A 20,670-nucleotide genomic window follows, 5' to 3' on the forward strand; every position below is an offset into this window, starting at 1 on the left:
TTCTGAATCCCTAGCATAAAATAAAAAATAGGAAAAGGAATATCCATACTTAAACATGTCAGTACTCAAAGACAAATCGAAGAGAACATCTCAACAGCCAGAATAAAGGGGTGACTGACTACAGAGAAATGCTACAAAGAAATGCCAATTTGACCCAGAGCAGATATTCCAACAGCAACAACGAAAGCTAAAACCTATGCAATAATATCTTCAAAATGTTGAGGGATAACACCTGTTAGCTTTCAAGTGCATACAAGCTAAATTATTCAAGGTTTCCGGCCCCCCCAACCCCCCCCCCCGCCGCGTTTGGTCTTCGTTGCTGCACACAGGCTTTCTCTAGTTGCAGCGAGCAGGGGCTACTCTCTGTTGCAGTGTGTGGGCTTCTCATTGCGGTGGCTTCTCTTATTGCAGAGCACGGGCTCTAGGTGCATGGCCTTCAGTAGTTGTGGCACGCCGGCTCCATAGTTGTGGCACACCGGCTCCACAGTTGTGGCTCACCAGCTGTAGGGCAAAGGCTCAGTAGTTGTGGCACACGGCTTAGCTGCTCCGTGGCATCAGGGCTCGAACCTGTGTCCCCTGCATTGGCAGGCTGTCTTAACCACTGCACCACCAGGGAAGTGCCAAGAATAAAGTTTTAAAAATACATTTCATCTCACCTAAAAATGTGAAATTTGGGGGTTTTACAGTTATCAGGTGAAAACTGTCAGGGAGAAAAGTTCACTGAAAACGTTATCCTAAATCCAAAACAAATTGTGTCGTTTAAGCTTTCAACCTGAATCACTAACTATAGGCCACTGTTTCTGTAACTGGGACTTTATGATAATGTTCCCTATCGATAAAGACTCCTGTATAAGACTACTTAAGGTAGTCTTATCACCTACCTCTTAAGTTTGGTGGACATATTAAGGAAGGAGCGATTACTCACTTTTGTCAGTGCCTAGAAATTAGCACCAAATGGTGACTTTATTTTTTAAAGTTCTGAACTGGCTTTCCAGCCTTTTCTACGAGTTACCAGCAACAGGTACGGATTACGTACACACAGAATCACTGAACATTTAAAGAGAAGAGTGATGTGGTCAGGTGTATGCTTCTCAATAACAGCATAGTTCAGAACAGGAACTGGCAAACCATAACACATGGGCCAAATCTGGCCTGTTGCCTGTTTTTGTAAAGTTTCATTGGAATGCAACCCCGTCCACTCACTTATGTGTTGTCTTTGGCTGTTTCACACTATAATGGCAGAGATGCATAGTTATGACAGACCATAGAGCCTGCAAAACCCAAAATACTGGGTTAGCCCAAAAAGTTCGTGTGGGTCTTTCCATAACATCTTATGGAAAGACCCACACGAACTTTTTGACTAACCCAGTATTAGCTAGCTGGCCCTTTACAGAGAAAGCTTACCAACTCCTGGATTAGAATATCATAAAACTGATAAAAAAAGAAAACCACAAGCCACACTGATCATGTAGGCTCATTGGGCAACTATTATATTAGGCCAAGAAATACCTGCACGAGGGCAGAAAAATACAAGAAGCCCACGTAATCATCTATGAACATGGTAACATTTATTCCTAGACTAAGTAAGCCAAGTTTACCCTAAGTTAGCTGCTGGGCATATTAATAAGTACAGCATCAAACAAAGTGCTTTGCTTTTTATTGTCCTTGTGAGAGAAAACATTTTAACATCAAGTGGGTACGTGACTTGTGCGGAATTTACCAGAAACCAGAGGGTGAAAAACCAGTGCCCAATTCTACATTTTGATCTACATTTTGATTTGAACGTCAAACGTAATTAACGTTTGACGTCCTTCATTAATGAGATGTCTTAGAGATATCAGACAGCCCTCTTTGGGGACACGCGAGAGAGTTATCTTCCTTCAGGAAAGGAAGTGACAACATAAGGACCTGGCTGTTCTGGCATTACTGCATTCAATCGTCAACTGTGGATTGCTTTCTTTCACATCCTTCAACAGCTTCTGGATTTCCACGGTAGGTTTGTCTATCTTCAACCTGAGTGTCCTTAGGGGGGCATTCTTCTGTTTTAAAGCCTCCAGGAGCACCATTATGCCACTCTGCCCCAAGGTGTTCTGGCCCAGGTCCAGAGTTTCTAGGCTCTGGTTGCTAATAAGAGCAGAGGCGAGATCCTGGCAACTGAAAGGGGTGATGGAACAGCCCCAGAGCCTGTTGAGAAAGTACAGAAACCCACTCATTTAAGCGAGCTCTTATGGAGAATCTACCGTGTTGCCAGGCGTACTCTTACTTGCTGAGGACCTAGCAGCAAAGAAATGAAACTTATTTTCTTCATGGGGCTTATTTTAGTGACATCAGGACACGCTGTATTGAAGACGGGATATAACAGTGTCCGAACAAAATAAACAGGATTAGTATTAACAGGACAGAGGAGGATTAAGCAGATTTGTGATGGTCAGTGAATTCCACGTTGCAAAGATGATAGGAGGGGGGAAAGTAAAATACAGGGTGAACCATTATGACATCTGGGGGAAGGAAGCCAGTGTAGCTGAAATGCCAAGCTAGCAGGCAAGTAGAAAGAGCGGCTCATAACTATTTATAGGATCCCGGAGAATCCTGTAGGCTATTAGTGATACGAGGAGCTTTTGAGTCTTTTGAAAGACGAGTGCTATGGCCTGGCTTGCAAGTTGAAAGACACCTCGGGGGTGATGGGTTGAGAACCAACGCTGGGAAATCAAGAACTGAAACGTGCAGACTACATTCAGAGATAATGCAATAAATCCAGATGACATACTGAGTGAAGTCAGTCAGACAGACAGAGACAGATATCTTTATATGATATCGCTTACATGTGGACTCTAAAGAAACGGTACAAATGAACCTATTTACAAAACAGAAATTGAGTCACAGATGTAGAAAATAAACTTGTGGTTACCAGAGGGGAAAGGTGTCGGGGAGGGATAAATTGGGAGATTGGGATTGACACATACACCCCACTATATATAAAACAGATAACTAATAAGAAACGACTGAATAGCACAGGGAACTCTATTCAATACTCTGTAATGGGGGCTTCCCTGGTGGCGCAGTGGTTGAGAATCTGCCTGCTAATGCAGGGGACACGGGTTCGAGCCCTGGTCTGGGAAGATCCCACATGTCACGGAGCAACTAGGCCCGTGAGCCACAACTACTGAGCCTGCGCGTCTGGAGCCTGTGCTCCGCAACAAGAGGGGCCGCAATAGTGAGAGGCCCGCGCACCGCGATGAAGAGTGGCCCCCGCTTGCCACGACTAGAGGAAGCCCTCGCACAGAAATGAAGACCCGACACAGCAAAAATAAATAAATTAATTAATAAACTCCTACCTCCAACATCTTCTTTAAAAAAAAAAAACAAAACTCTGTAATGACCTATATGGGAAGAGAATATAAAAACGAGTGGGTATATGTATATGTGTAACTGACTCACTTTGCTGTACACCTGAAACTAACACAACATTGTAAATCAACTCTAGTCCAATAAAAAATTTAAAAATCCCTACGACAGCTGGTAACCCAGATGAAGCATTAGTGGTATAGGTGGTGGGGTGGTAGACGGTCATCTCGTAGGTATCTGGAAAGAGGTGCCTCAAGAGAGTTTGAATGTGAGCTGTGAAATGATGAAAGGAACAAAAGAGCAGAAGCCTGAGAGTCAGTGAACAGAATAGGATTGTATTCTCTTAGACGTTACAGCTAGTTGAGTTATTTAAGCTAGTGCTGCATTATGTTACCGTGGCCTCCATTCCTTATCTCCTTTTCCCAGAGCTCCTTCTAGACCAAAAGATGTCTCTGCCGGTGGAGGACAGAGGGAGACACTCTTTGGGGTAGATACAGCTCATGCCAGCTTATATATACCCTAGTTAGCCAACTCAAGCCAGAATGACCCCTCAGCCACATGCCCTTGACCGCTGCACCACCTGCACCTCTACCTATATGTGGAGTCTCTAACCATCCTTGTGCTGCCCCAGGCACTCTGGTAGCCACTGGAGATACAGAAAATAGATTCGATTTCTCTCTAAATAAAATTAACAAGTAAACAGATGAACAAAACATGGTATATCCGTACAATGGGATATTACGTAGCCATATAAGGAATGACATGCTTACACCTGCTACAATGTGGATAAAACCTTGAAAATATTATGCTAGCTGAAAGAAGCCCGACACAGAAAGCCACATATGAAATATACAGAATAAGTTAATCTTTAGAACAGAAGACACATTTGCGGTTGCCAGGAGTGGAAGGGAACGGAGAGTGACTGCTTCGTGGGAATAGTTCTCCACTGGGGATGATGAGAAAGTTCTAGAACTGGACAGTGGCAGTGGTTACACAAGTATAGTCGGTGCCACTGAGTTGTTTACTTAGCGTACAATGGTTCATTTACGTCGTGTGAATTTCCCCCTCCATAAAAATAAGTGTTTAAAAAATGTATAGTGCTGGTGATTGGGCAGGACAATACTAGAGTCAATTTATTATTTGTTATAGAGAACAGATCATGCTGCAATAGGATAGTCAGAAGACCTCTGAACTATCAAAACTAGTTTGTTCTCCCACAAAATAACTAAGGTGAGGAGTATTGGCAGACAACCCTGCAAACTCCAGGGTCTGTATGCTCTAGTCAAAAAAAAAAAGAAAAAGAAAAAGAAAAACCCACGAAATACAAATGAACTTATTTACAAAACAGAAATAGACTCAGACATAGAAAACAAATGTATGGTTACCAAAGGGGAAAGGTGGGGGGAGGGATAAATTACGTGTTGGGGATTAAAATATACATGGTACTATATATAATATCGATAACACACAAGGATCTACTGTATAGCACAGGGAAGTATACTCAGCATCTTATAAAAACCTACAATGGAAAAGAATCCAAAAAAGAATATATATATAAAACTGAATCACTTTGCTGTACACCTGAAACACAAGATTGTAAATCAACTATATTCAATAAAAATTTTTTTAAAACACTAAGGACAAAGACCTTGCAATGAGAGAAAGAATTGGGTGGGTTCTGGGAACTGAGGGGCTAGTTGAGTGATGTACACACCAAGGTGGGGAGAAAAGCGTGAGATGAAGTTCGACGGACAGGAAGGGGGTCCCTCATAGACAATGGTCTGAGACTTGGTAGCAAATATGGATTCACATGCTTGTTATATAAAAATGTGTACAATGAGGGCTTCCCTGGTGGCGCAGTGGTTGAGAGTCCGCAGGGGACGCGGGTTCGTGCCCCGGTCCAGGAAGATCCCACATGCCACGGAGCGGCTGGGCCCGTGAGCCATGGCCGCTGAGCCTGCGCGTCCGGAGCCTGTGCTCCGCAACGGGCGAGGCCACAACCGTGAGAGGCCCACGTACCACCAAAAAAAAAAAAAAAAAATGTGTACAATAAGGCTGATGAGTTTACAAAGTAATTCACCCAGTGCATTAATTGTGCTGTTATCAGGATGGGTCATAGAGAAGACTTGTCCATTCTGTAAGGGAAGAGTTAAATGTCCTAAGTCACAGCTAATTAATATCAGATGGGATCTGAACCAACTTCTGATGTCAAAGCCCCTGTTCAATGCCTTCGCTATGGTGCTGGGCTCGTGTTCACTGATCCAGAGAGATGAATTCCCATCTGTGGATACCATGGATTTTCCTCTCCAACTTCTACTTCAGAGGAGCTCAGACTTGACTGTATTAGAACCAACCAGAATATCCTTAAAAATCCTGCTACCTGGGCTCTACTTCCTCCAAGATTGAGTTCATCTGGGGGAAGCATGACCATCAAGAATTTTAAGTTCCCCAGGTACAGCCAAGATGCCAGGATAGTAAACAAAACCACCGTATATCCTAGTGTGCTCTCTGCTCAAGGCTCAGGAAGTCTTTACATTTATATAACCCAGATTCTCTTTCCAGTAGGCTTCTGGTTGCAAAGCAGGTTGCGTCAATGAGATACCTTTGACAGACTTGGAAGAGAGAAGTGATTCAAAGCTCGCCATCCTGTTGGGGCCATTGCCTATCCTGAGGGTAGTATCCATCTACGGTTCCCTGGGTATTGAACTGGAGTAGGCCCACTGTGTCCTGATCACTGGACCCCACCAGAAGCAGTGTGATCTGAAGTCTACTTCACTGGAGGCTCTTCCCACTTAAAACCACTCCCTCTGGCCCTCTGATCAACTTTGTAAACACCCAGTTACCTGTATTCAATTTCCGCTCCTAAAACTGGACAAAGCGATACTATCGCAGTTTGTGTTCCAAAATCTCCGAAAGATTAAATATTTCCCAAACATCTTTAAAATGAAGAAAGCAACTTACCCTAGACATTTCAGGTTACAGTTTGGTTTCTTCAAAGCTTCAGAGAGAGAGCACAGTCCAGTGGCTATGGGGTTGAAACTCAGGTCCAAGTCTGTTAGGCTGGAGTCTCCTCGGAGAAGCTTTGAGATGTATTTGCAGCCATGTCTGTTTATGTTGCAATGACACAACCTACAATTATAGTCATATGAAGAGAAGTCTATCATCCCTCTGTGACACACATCCTGTGAAACGGCTGTTACTTCCAGCATCACTTAGATGCTGCCTTGAGCCATATGCTTTCAGGTAGGCTACATAGAAACATAAAACACATGGAATGATGGTTACATTATGTCGACCCTGCCTAGATGGTAGTGTTAAACTGGCCTCTGTCTGCCACCTGTTATTATGGAGAAACAGACACGCATCTCCTAAGATACAGGTTTTCCTAGCATGATAGCATATCACATAGGTGAAGGGCTCTGGATTCAGACAGACCTGAGACTGGATCTGAGGCCTCACTTATTTTCTGCACGGTTAGGTCATTGGGATTCCATTCTCCCTGTCTTATGTTTTATTTCAAGTCCTGTATTTAACTGTCCCAGCATAACCGTGGTACATCAAATGCACAACATTCATGATACGAGTGGCTATGTCTCTAATTTAAACACTGCAGACTCCTCCAAGCTTAGACTCCTACAGCTCCTCCTGACCATAGAGAAGGATGTTCCCATGGTACAGTTAGGCAGGTGGACTGCAATCATCCCTAAAAAGCCTTGTGCCCCACGTACGGCATAACAGCGACAGAGGCTGTAGAGCCTGAAGTGACATGACAAACAGCAGGTGGATGATAACTGGACCAAAAGATGCCATGCTTTGTATGATGTGACACCTGAAAACCATACTTGAATCTAGGGCGCTTGGGGAGAGAAGTTAAAACAAAATCTAAAATTAAGTTTTGACAGCCTACAAACTGGAGGTTTGGTCAAACATTGCCTTTATGTATTTAAGGTAGTGATCACTGATACCTCAGTTTATAGAGGGGGCATCATACCCACTACACAGATGTGACCATAGGCAAACTAAGTGGCTAAACTTTGGTTTTCTAATTAGCTAATTGGCAAAACTGAAACAAAGGTAACTACTGCTTGTGGTTGTAAGGACTAAAAAGTCTCAAAATTTAGTAGAGCACCTGATACACAATAAGCGCTTACAAGTATCAGACGTTTGCTGTTGTGGAGACGCCTAAAGCAACTCTGTAAAACAGAGCAGCCTATGTAGTGACGTCATACGGAAAATTTTATATTCTTCTAATGAATACCGTTGAAGCAGAAATATGACCTTCTCCTTTTCTCTCTCTGCCACTATAAATTGCATACCTGGCTTCCTCTCCGGTCTTGAACCCTACTATATAACTCAATCCACTCCCACCTGCTGGAAGATGTCATGTGAATTTTCAGAATATACACAGAACATCGGACCTGAGAACCAGCTGCTTATCTCAAATTCTCAGAAGAGGAAGAGGCTGGAAGGTCAACCTTACTCTTACAAGACATGCAAACATTAACATCTGTTTCTAACTGTTCTTTCCCTAATTTCCACCAGGATCTTGCTGGTTTCATTCAAGTGGAATTACTAAGTACTCTTGTTTCTGTCCTACTTGAATCCAGGTGTGTGAATGTACATACGATATACACACATGCACACACAATACACACCATGTGCGTGCACACACACACACACACACACACACAAGCCAGCAGGGACTTACACCAAGGTCTGTAGTTGACATTCGGGGTAACTCAAGCCCTCACACAGAATTTTCACCCCGCCAACGCCAAGGTTGTTTTTGGCCAAGCACAGGTGGGTCAGCCTCTGGTTGACAATCAAAGCAGAAGACAGCTCCTCGCAACAGGCTTCTGTAAGGTGACAGTTTTCCAACCTGCAAAAGCACCACGTAAGTGGTAAGACATTTCCAAAGTCCAAACTTCCCAGCTGACAGCCCTTAATGCAAGTCTCCACCCTCTCTATCCTGTGCTAGTGATCAAAGCCTGAAGGACCAGAAATGAGACAAGGGCAAGCAAAAATGCATGCATCATCTACCTGGGACCAAAATGGGCACCAGGGGTCTCCATCTGTAAGAGGTCCCATAGGGTTTGCCCTGTAAGTCTGGTCTTCCCATTGCTCTTCTCTGTGTGGCCCCAGACCTAAAATGAAGATGTTTCATGGGAAGAGAGGAGAGACTTACGACAATTTCTGCAGGAAACACGTTGGGTGTCTCAGAGTCGAACACAGCAACTTGACACCCTCATCCGGAAACTCACTGGCCGTGAGATCCAGGCATTTCAGGGACTGGTTGATTTTGAGGGCCGAGGAGAAATCAGCCCACCGCTGAGGGGTGTCAGAACAAGAACCCAACCTGCGGGATACATGGGGGAAAGTCATTCTTCTGGGAGGACAAAGAGACCCTGTCAGCTAATTATGCTTGCAGACTGTATCCTTGATTCTCACGTCATTCTACTCCAACATGCGTCAGACCCTGGCCTGAACTATTAGAGAACTGATCTCCTTTGCTTCTTCAAGTATCTCTGTGGCCATTTGATCACCATCCAGCCTCATCACTAAGAGGAAAATAACAATCAGTAATACAATTCTGTGTGAAGTTTCACCAACATGGCCTATTTCTCAAACCCCACTTTTTATATCACTTTCCCTGACCTGAGTCTATCCCAATCCCACTTAAATTTAAATGTGATTCTATTGAAAAAAAAAAATTTGATGCCTGGGGACTTCCCTGGTGGTCCACTGGTTAAGACTTTGCCTTCCAATGCAGGGGGTGCGGGTTCGATCCCTGGTCGGGGAGCTAAGATCCCACATGCCTCGGGGCCAAAAAACCAAAACATAAAACAGAAGCAATATTGTAACAAATTCAATAAAGACTTTTAAAATGGTCCACATCAAAAAAAAACTTTTTTAAAAAAACTGATGCCTGAAACTCAAAAAGTTCAATTTCGTAAGTTATTAGGGAATATGTTAATTAAAACAAGGAGATACAATTTGACACTTAGGCAGCCATGTCCCAAGTTTGAGTTTGTGTTGCAAGAACAAGAATAACTGCAAACTCCTTCTGTTGATGGAAAATACGAATGTGGTACAGCTATTTTAGAGAACGTTGAGGCAATCCATTATACTGGGTTGGAAACTCAGCTGCTCTTGTAGACACAAATCAGAGTACAGGACTCCAGGACAAGCTTGTTTGAATAATGGCTCTGCCCCTAATGTTCAAAATATTCACGTTAGTTAAACTTTTTAATATTCTTTTTTCCCTTCATCTGTTCTTTGGGGAGAGATGATACTTTGCCACGCAAATAAAGGATATAATCAATCCATATACTCTACCTATTAGAATGTACGTCATAAGCAAAACTGGAGTTCTTAAGATCAGTACCTTTCTTCCCTCAAAGCTTAACCTATAACAAGGACATTATAAGTTTACGTAATTTCAATACAAGGTAGAATGTAAAGTGTCTCAAATCAATGAGCAAAAAAACAGGAGATTCTGCACCAGCCATTTGTCATTCTGGAGCTTCGGTATATCCACTTAGAAATGTCATTTATCACAACTTCAGAGTAAACATTTACTTTTACACTATGTCAACTAGTAAACATCTTTGCCACAAATTATGAAGTATAATTTCCTCAAGAATTTCAAAACGCATGTTTTCTATAAATTTGAGATTTTATAAAACACACAAACACTAAATCTAAGTCTGTAATCTGATTTTTTTAATATCATGCTTAAAACGTGTACTTTCAATTGTTATTTCACTACCCTCATTTCTCAAGACTCTTTTGCGTCAACTCTACTTGTTCGAATAAAAATCTAAAGAAACAAACAAACAAAAACACACTTCAGAGTAATAGATGCTTTTTCTAATTTAATGAAAGACAGCACCATCAGGAATCATCCATAATGGTAAGAGCTGACATTTGTGCCTGGTGCCTATGCAAAGCAGTTCACATCCCATGTTTCATTCAGTCCTCAAAACCCCATATCATGGATGAGGGAACAGCTCAACATCATACAGGTCATAAAGGTCAAAGCAAGGTTCCCAAATCCAAAAACCTGTGTCACTAGCCAGTACCTCACGTTGCTACTCAACTAAGTAGAGGGGGATGGAATGGTACCCTAACGATGGGTGATGATAATCGGAGCACTCATTACGAGATCTCATTGAGGATAAGGGAATCTGTCAAACCAGGGAGCTACCAGGAACCAGAACACTCGATGTTTCTACAGCATCACTGAGTGACCAATTAAGGCTGATGGCTACTCTGAATCACAACAGGCAGGTAACATGCAACCTGAGATGCCATGTCCCTAAGCTAGAAGATGACACAGAATTCTGAGTGTTTGCTTGCATTCAGGACTCATTATTCAATGCAGAAGGCTAGCTGGCTGGGGAAAGACTACAGGCTGACATGCCATCCACATTCTATGTGAGAATATGTTCCCCTGTTTAACGTGGTACCCAATCAGAGTGGCCACCCTCTTCTTTCTTGTTTACAGAGCTCACAGCATCCTTTCCATGCTGAGAACAGCAACGACAGGAGACCTACTTCAGATGCTGCAGATCACATCTTGGATGTTTCAGGATCTCACACAACAGCAGCAACAGCATCTCATCACCGTGGACACTGCCTTCCAGAACCAGGTGTGTCAGAGGCTTCTTACCAATGAAAGCCAGACAGAAGTCCCGATAAGCATCGGCAGGGGAGACGTTCTTAATCCTAGGGAAAATAAAAAGAAGGGATTCATTCCATCTTGGGTGCTGTAGATGGTTGGTGCTGAGAACACACAGTGGGATGAGAAGTCACAAGTCAAGACAGGGATGGCGAGCTGGTCTGGTAAGCTGAACTGAAGGACGAGTCAACCGAGCGATAGCTGGATAGAGGAGGACAGACTACCAACGGATGTAGTATGTGGTGATGGGAAGGAAGATGGAATTGGATGGCAAAGGGCTTGATACGCCCTTGTCTTTGCTCACGCCGATCTTCAGAGAAAATATCCCCATCCTTATTTTTTGTATTGGGGTGACACATTTTGCTCCCCTACAAAATCTCTCTTTGACATGAATATTATTTCATGCTGAAAACAACCAAGGCTGAAAATGCTCAGGAAGAGACTTTGACCTTTCCCCTAACTTCCTGAATAATTTAGATAGAGGGACTGTTACAGGAATAGAGCTATCACCAGAGATCTCTGCAAAGAATATGGGCTAGCTGTGGTAGGGTCAACTCTTAGAGATCAGAGCGCACCCTGTGTCCCACTGTCTCTGCAAGTCCCAGCAAACATTTGTTTAGCAAACATTTGCTTTTCCATCCCCATGTGAATTGCCTTCCTCTCCTCTGAAGCCTCAAACAACTGCCCCCAACATCCTCTATCATCTTTAGCTGAACGTAGTATTTAACGTGAAGATTTCAGCCACTGGGGTAGTTACTCAATTTTTCTGGGTCTCTCCCATGTACACACGCTATTAAATGTTTGATTTTCTCCTGTTAATCTGTCTCATGTCAAATTCACTTTTACACCAGCCAGAACCTAGAAGTACAGAGAAAATTTTCTTCCTCTCAGACAACATTTTATCCTTTATTTCTTTCAACATTCAGTTCACATACAACTTTCCCTCCTCCCTCAATGCCTGACTTTTTCCAGTAAGAATAAATCACTTCCTACTTTATCCCCATGTGGTCATTTGCATTTCCACAAAGCAGTTTTCATTTAGGCTACAGTAAGTTGTGGTTTATAAGTTAGCAAATAAATTACAGACTCCTTAAAAGTAAGTACCATTAAGAGTTGTTGGGCTTCCCTGGTAGTGCAGTGGTTGAGAGTCCGCCTGCCAATGCAGGGGACACGGGTTCGTGCCCCGGTCCGGGAAGATCCCACATGCCACGGAGCCGCTGGGCCCACGAGCCATGGCCACTGAGCCTGCGCGTCTGGAGTCTGTGCTCCGCAACGGGAGAGGCCACAACACTGAGAGGCCCGTGTACCGCAAAAAAAAAAAAAAAAAAAAAAAAAAAGAGAGTTGTTTGGTGTTCACTTCAGTAGTACCTATACTAAAATTGGAATGATACAGAGAAGATTAGCATAACCCCGGTGCAAGGATGACAAGCAAATTTGTGAAGCATTCCATATTTTTCATAAAAACCAAACAGAGAACACAAGTATAATACAAAAGAAAATCAAACCACAAAAGGAAAGACAAAAAGAAAAAGGAAGGGACAAAGAAGAAATACAAAATCAATGGGAAAACAAGGTTTAAAATGGCAATAAATACAAATCTATTAATAATTACCTTAAGTGTCAAGGGACTAAATGTTCCAATCAAAAACACAGAGTGGGGGCTTCCCTGATGGCTCAGTGGTTAAGAATTCACCTGCCAATACAGGGGACACGGGTTCAAGCCCTGCTCTGGGAGCATCCCACATGCTGTGGAGCAACTAAGCCCATGCGCCACAACTACTAAGCCTGTGCTCTAGAGCCTGTGAGCCACAACTACTGAGCCCACGTGCCACAATTACTGAAGCCCACACGCCTAGAGCCCACACTCTGCAACAAGAGAAACCACCACAATGAGAAGCCCGCACGGAGCAACAAAGACCCAATGCAGCCAAAAATAAATTAATTTTTTTGAAAAAGATAACTATCCTTTTAAAAAAAAAAACACAGAGTGGCAGACTGGATAAAAACAAGAGCCTACAATATACTGCCTATAAGAGACCCACTTAAGGGCAAAGGACATACATAGGTTCAAAGTGAGGGGATGGAAAAAGATATTTCATGCAAACAGAAATGACAAGAAAGCAAGGGTAGCAGTACTCAGACAAAACAGACTTTAAAACAAAGGCTATAAAGAAAGATAAAGGACACTATATAATGATAAAAGGATCATTACAAGAAAAAGCTATTATACTCATCAACATATATGTACCCAATATAGGAGTGCCCAAATACATACAACAAATAGTAACAGACATAAAGGGAGAAATTGACAGGAATACAATAACAGTAGGAGGCTTTAACACCACAGTGACATCAATAGACAGATTTTCTAGACAGAGAATCAATAAAGCAACAGAGATCCTAAATGATACAATAGAAGAGCTAGCCTTAATTGATATTTTCAGGACATTACATCCCCCTCCCCAAAAAAACAGAATACACATTCTTTTCAAGTACACATGGAACAGTCTCTAGGATTGACCACATACTAGGGCACAAAAAAATTTAAGAGTATAGAAAATATTTCAAGCATCTTTTCTGACCACAAAGGCACGAAAGTAGAAATCAACAACAGAAAAAGAAACAAGAAAAAACAATTACATGGAGAATAAACAAGTTGCTACTAAAAAAACCCATTGGTCAATGATGAAATCAAAGAAGAAATTTTAAAATACCTGAGACAAATGACAATGAAAACAACCCTGCAAGGGCTTCCCTGGTGGCTCAGTGGTTGAGAGTCCGCCTGCTGGTGCAGGGGACACGGGTTCGTGCCCCGGTCCGGGAAGATCCCACATGCCGTGGAGCGGCTGGGCCCGTGAGCCGTGGCTGCTGAGCCTGTGCGTCCGGAGCCTGTGCTCCGCAACGGGAGAGGCCACAACAGTGAGAGGCCCGCGTACTGCAAAAAAAAAAAAAAAAAAAAAAACCTGCAAAACCTATGGCATGCAGCAAAAGCAGCTCTTAGATGGAAGTTCATAGTGATACAGGCCTTCAAGAAGCAAGCTAAATCTAAAATAAACAACCTAACCCACCACCTAAAAGAATTAGAAAAAAAGAACAAAACCTAACCTAAAATCAGCAGAAGTTAGGAAATAAAGATCAGAGGGGAAATAAATAAAATAGAGATTAAAAAATAGAAAAAACAATCAATAAAACCAAGAGCTGGTTCTCTGAAGGAGTAAACAACATTGACAAACCTCTGGCCAGGCTTACCAAGAAGAAAACAGAAGACCCAAATAAACAAAAGAAATGAAAGATGAGAAATCACAACTGATACTGCAGAAATACTAAAAAACATAAGAGAATGCTATGAACAATTATATGCCAACAAATTTGATAACCTAGAAGAAACAGACAAGTTTCTGGAAACATACAGCCCACCAAAACTGAATCAAAAAGAAATAGATAATTTGAACAAACTGATCACTAGAAGTGAAATAGAATCCGTAATTTTTAAAACTCCCTACAAACACAAGTCCATGACCAGATGGCTCCACAGGTGAATTCTACTAAACTAACGAAGAAGAACTTATACTGATCCTTCTCAAACTCTTCCAAAAGAATGAAGAGGAAGGAACACTCCCAAAGACATTCTATGAAGCCACAATCACCCTGATACCAAAACCAGACAAAGACACCACCAAAAAAAAGAAAATTACAGGCCAATATCTTTGATGAATATGGATGCAAACATTCTCAAAATATTAGCAAACCAAATCCAACAACACATAAAAAAGGTCATACACCACAACCAAGTTAAATTCATCCCAGGGTCACAAGGATCATTCAACATATGCAAAATCAATGTGATACACCACATCAACAAAAGAAAAGACAAAAAACACATAATCATCTCAATAGATGCAGAAAAAGCATTTGATAAAATTCAACACCCATTCATGATAAAAACTTACAAAAGTGGGTATAGAGGGAATATCTCAACATAATAAAAGCTATTTATAATGAACCCACAGTCAACATAATACTCAATGGTGAAAAGCTGAAACCCTTTCCACTAAAATCTGAAACAAGAATAGGATGCCCACTCTCACTTCTATTCAACATAGTATTGGGAGTCCTAGCCACAGAAATCAGACAAGAAAAAGAAATAAAAGTAATCCAAATTGGAAGGGAAGAGGTAAAATTGTCACTACATGAGGATGACATACTATATTAAAAAAAACCCTAAAGACTCCACACAAAAACTACGAGAACTGATCAACAAATTCAGCAATGTAGCATGATACAAGATTAACATACAGAAATCGCTTGCATTTTTTTACACTAACAATGAAATGTAAACAAATGTAAACAAACAATCCCTTTTTAAATCACATTTAAAAAGTAAAATACTTAGAAATAAACCTCACCAAGGAGGTGAAAGACATATATGCTGAGATCTACAAAACATTAATAAAGGAAACTGAAGACGATTCAAAGAAATGGAAAGATACCCCACGCTCTTGGATTTGAAGAATTAATATATCTAAATTGGCCATACTACCCAAAGCAGTCTACAGATTCAATGTAATCACTATCAAATTATCCATTACATTTTTCACAGAATTAGAACAAATAATCCTAAAATTTATGCAGAACCACAAAAGACCCAGAATTTCCAGAGCAATCCTGAGGAAAAAGAAAAATCAGGAGGCATAACCGTCCCAAACTTCAGACAATACTACAAAGCTACAGTAATCAAAATAGCATGGTACGGGCACAAAAAAACAGACATATACACAAAGAAAGAAAACTACAGGCCAATATCACTGATGAACATAGATGCAAAAATCCTCAACAAAATACTAGCAAACAGAATCCAACAGCACATGAAAAGGATCATACACCATCATCAAGTGGGGTTTATTCCAGGAATGCAAGGATTCTTCAATATACGCAAATCAATCAACATGATACACCATATTAACAAATTGAAGGAGAAAAACCATATGATCATCTCAATAGATGCAGAGAAAGCTTTCAACAAAATTCAACATCCATTTATGATAAAAAAAAAACCCGCAGAAAGTAGGCATAGAGGGAACTTTCCTCAACATAATAAAGGCCATGTATGACAAAACCCACAGCCAACATCGTCCTCAATAGTGAAAAACTGAAACCATTTCCACTAAGATCAGGAACGACACAAGGTTGCCCACTCTCACCACTCTTATTCAACATAGTTTTGGAAGTTCTAGCCACAGCAATCAGAGAAGAAAAAGAAATAAAAGGAATCCAAATCAGAAAAGAAGAAGTAAAGCTGTCACTGTTTGCAGATGACATGATACTATACATAGAGAATCCTAAAGATGCTACCAGAAAACTACTAGAGCTAATCAATGAATGTGGTAAAGTAGCAGGATACAAAATTAATGCACAGAAATCCCTAGCATTCTTATACACTAATGATGAAAAATCTGAAAGTAAAATTAAGGAAACACTCCCATTTACCACTGCAACAAAAAGAATAAAATATCTAGGAATAAACCTACCTAGGGAGACAAAAGACCTGTATGCAGAAAATTATAAGACACTGATGAAAGAAATTAAAGATGATACAAATAGATGGAGAGATATACCATGTTCTTGGATTGGAAGAATCAACATTGTGAAAATGACTCTACTACCCAAAGCAATCTACAGATTCAATGCAATCCCTATCAAACTGCCACTGGCATTTTTTACAGAACTAGAACATCACAATTTGTATCGAAATGCAAAAGACCCCGAACAGCCAAAGCAATCTTGAGAACGAAAAATGGAGCTGGAGGAATCAGGCTCCCTGACTTCAGACTACACTACAAAGCTACAGTAATCAAGACAGTACGGTACTGGCACAAAAACAGAAATATAGATCAATGGAACAGGACAGAAAGCCCAGAGATAAATCCATGCACATATGGTCACCTTATCTTTGATAAAGGAGGCAAGAATATACAGTGGAGAAAAGACAGCCTCTTCAATAAGTTGTGCTGGGAAAACTGGACAGGTACATGTAAAAGTATGAAATTAGAACACTCCCTAACACCATACACAAAAATAAAATCAAAATGGATTTTTTAAAAAATGGATTAAAGACCAGACACTATAAAACTCTTAGAGGAAAACATAGGCAGAACACTCTATGACATAAATCACAGCAAGATCCTTTTTGACCCACCTCTTAGAGAAATGGAAATAAAAGCAAAAATAAACAAATGGGACCTAATGAAACTTAAAAGCTTTTGCACAGCAAAGGAAACCATAAACAAGACCAAAAGACAACCCTCAGAATGGGAGAAAATATTTGCAAATGAAGCAACTGACAAAGGATTAATCTCAAAAATTTACAAGCAGCTCATGCAGCTCAATAACAAAAGAACAAACAACCCAATCCAAAAATGGGCAGAAGACCTAAATAGATAGGAACAAACAGACATAAAGGAAAGATAGGGAGGGAGGGAGATGCAAGAGGGAAGAGATATGGGAACATATGTATAACTGATTCACTTTGTTGTAAAGCAGAAACTAACACACCATTGTAAAGCAATTACACTCCAATAAAGATGTTTAAAAAAAAAAAAAACCCAGACATATAGATCATTGGAACAGAATAGAGAGCCCAGAAATAAACCCATATACCTATGGTCAACCTTCGACAAAGGAGGCAAGAATATACAATGGGAAAAAGTCTCTTCAGCAAATGGTGTTGGAAAAATTCGACAGCTGCATGCAAACCAATGAAGTTAGAACACACCCACACACCATACACAAAAAAACTCAAAATGGTTTAAAGACATGAACATAAGACATGACACCATAAAACTCCTAGAAGAGAACATAGGCAAAACATACTGACATAAATCATACCAACATTTTCTTTGGTCAGTCTCCCAAGGCAATAAAAATAAAATCAAAAATAAGCAAATGAGACCTAATCAAACTTACAAGCTTTTGCACAGCAAAGGAAACCGTAAACAAAATGAAAAGACAACCTACAGAATGGGAGAAAATACTTGCAAACAATGCGACCAACAAGGGCTTAATTTCCAAAGTACACAACTCATACAACTCAATAAACAACAACAACAAAAACAACCCAATTGAAAAATGGACAGAAAACCTAAACAGACATTTGTGCAAAGAAGACATACAGGGCTTCCCTGGTGGCGCAGTGGTTGAGAGTCTGCCTGCCAATGCAGGGGACACGGGTTCGTGCCCCGGCCCGGGAAGATCTCACGTGCCGCGGAGCGGCTGGGCCCGTGAGCCATGGCCGCTGAGCCTGCGCGACCGGAGCCTGTGCTCCACAATGGGAGAGGCCACAACAATGAGAGGCCCACGTACCGCAAAAAAAAAAAAAAAAAAAGACATACAGATGGCCAATACGCACATGAAAAGGTGCTCATCATCGCTAATTATTAGAGAAATGCAAATCAAAGCTATAATGAGGTACCACTTCACACCGGTCAGAATGGCCTTCATTAAAAAGTCTACAAGTAACAAATGCTGGAGGAGGTGTGGAGAAAAGGGAACCCTCCTACACTGTTGGTGGGAATGTAAATTGGTGCAGTCACTATGGAAAACAGTATGGAAGGTCCTTAAAAAACTAAAAATAGAGTTACCACATGATGCAGCAATCCCATTCCGGGGCATATATCCAGACAAAACTATAGTTCAAAAAGATACATGCACCCCTATGTTCACAGCAGCACTATTTACAATAGCCAAGACATGGAAACAATCTAAATGTCCATCGACAGATGAGTGGATAAAGAAGATGTGGTAGTTATATACAGTGGAATACTACTCAGCCATAAAAAAGAATGAAATAATGCCATTTGCAGCCACATAGATGGACCTAGAGATTATTATGCTAAGTGAAGTAAGCCAAGAGAAAGACAAATGCCGTATGATACCACTTATATGTGCAATCTAAAATATGACACAAACGAACATATCTACGAAACAGAAACAGACTTAGAGACATAGAGAACAGACTGGTGGTTGCCAAGGAGGAGGGGCGGTGGGAGAGGGAAGAATTGGGAGTTTGGGATCAGCAGATGCAAACTATTTATATATAGGATAAACAACAAGGTCCTACTGTATAGCAGAGGAAACCATATTCAATATCCTGTAATAAACCATAATGGAAAAGAATATGAAAAAGAATACATATGTATAACTGAATCACTTTGTTGTACACAAGAAATTAACACAATGTTGTAAATCAACTATACAATAATTTTTTTTTAAAATGCATTGTTTGTTTTTTATTTTCTTGTCATCTAGCATGACTGTAGGATTTTAACTGGGATTTGAATAAATCTTAAGTGGAACATAATTTTCTCTAATCAAACTCTGGGCTTCAAGAAACATTCCAGTGTTTAAAAAAGATTTTCCCAGCACCTAACTGTGCCACCTTCTTGAGAATAAGACTCTGTCAACCTCATGTTATACAATAATGAAGCTAGCTCATAAGTTTTCCTGTGCAGATAGTAGGAAATAACTGGGGAAAGGACTTTTGTCAGGGCCTCTTTTTAAAGCATGCTTAATCCACCCTAATTTGAGGGGGGAAAAAAAAAAATCAACTTCTGGATTACTGCCTCTTCCTCTACAATTTTACTTCAGATCTTCATTTTCGTTTTTGTTTTTAGAGCTTCTTAACCTGTTTTTTTTAATATAAATTTATTTATTTATTATTTATTTATTTATGGCTGTGTTGGGTCTTCATTGCTGCGCACAGGCTTTCTCTAGTTGCGGCGAGCGGGGCTACTCTTCATTGAGGTGTGCGGGCTTCTCACTGCGGTGGCTTCTCTTGCTGCAGAGCGTGGGCTCTAGGCCCGCGGGCTCAGTAGTTGTGGCGCATGGGCTTAGTTGCTCTGTGGCATGTGGGATCTTCCTGAACCAGGGATCGAACCCACGTCGCCTGCGTTGGCAGGAAGATTCTTAACCACTGCGGTACCAGGAAAGTCCTCTTAATCTGTTTTTATCTAGTACCTCCAAACCTGGCAATTCACCCCCCCACACGCACTATGAAATACTTTTCTCCATAAACAAGCATTTGGTCTTATAACCCTCAACGCTTCGCTTTTAGATAATGAACATTCCCTGTGGCTCATTCAGAAGAAGTTCAAAATTAAATTTCAGCACAGAGAGAGCCAGAATAAGGGAGATGCTACTGTTCAAAGCTCCTGCCTAAAGGGTCCTAAACTCTTAGTGGAAAAAATTAAATGTACCTCCTAGTTTTCATTCTCTCATGCACACCTTATAAAGCCAGAACAATGTAAACTTTTCAAAGTCATACAGAAGAACTGCCACCTTTGCTGGCATCAACCTATGTTAGATTTTTGTGGCCTTGTACACACAAGTCCTATGGCATTCTGTGATGAACCAGATACATGTCACCTGACATCAGCAGGTACAGTCAGCTGACGTTCGGCATAGCAATTTGTCCAAGGAAATAACACAACCTTTCCAGTGGCTTAATTAAGCCTTCTAAGGTATGTTGGTTTGGGGGAAGTTTCAATGTATCTGTGTAATTTTAAACATAACTTATAAAGTTTATCCCCTGAATATGTGCTGTGTTTTCCTTTTTTTTTTTTTTTTTCCCTTTGGGGACTGGGGGACTA

The 20,670-nt window shown here is 41.0% G+C and overlaps 1 protein-coding gene and 1 non-coding gene across 2 annotated transcripts in view; one reads left to right on the plus strand and one right to left on the minus strand.

The window, feature by feature from the left end:
- The window catches only part of LOC114908066 (NACHT, LRR and PYD domains-containing protein 7-like), a 582,624-nt gene that overhangs the window by 549,187 nt on the left and 12,767 nt on the right, over positions 1 to 20,670 (minus strand). The window contains 5 exon segments of the mRNA XM_029244321.1: positions 2,014 to 2,184; positions 6,307 to 6,474; positions 8,054 to 8,224; positions 8,531 to 8,701; positions 10,903 to 11,073. Coding sequence (XP_029100154.1) covers positions 2,014 to 2,184; positions 6,307 to 6,474; positions 8,054 to 8,224; positions 8,531 to 8,701; positions 10,903 to 11,073 — 852 coding nt within the window.
- Positions 12,376 to 12,482, plus strand: LOC114890097. Its single transcript, XR_003792234.1, has one exon. It is a non-coding gene; the product is annotated as a U6 spliceosomal RNA (small nuclear RNA).

Source organism: Monodon monoceros, unplaced genomic scaffold, assembly GCF_005190385.1.
Source record: "Monodon monoceros isolate NGI ecotype Baffin Bay Population unplaced genomic scaffold, NGI_Narwhal_1 Super_Scaffold_10, whole genome shotgun sequence".
NCBI lineage: Eukaryota > Metazoa > Chordata > Mammalia > Artiodactyla > Monodontidae > Monodon > Monodon monoceros.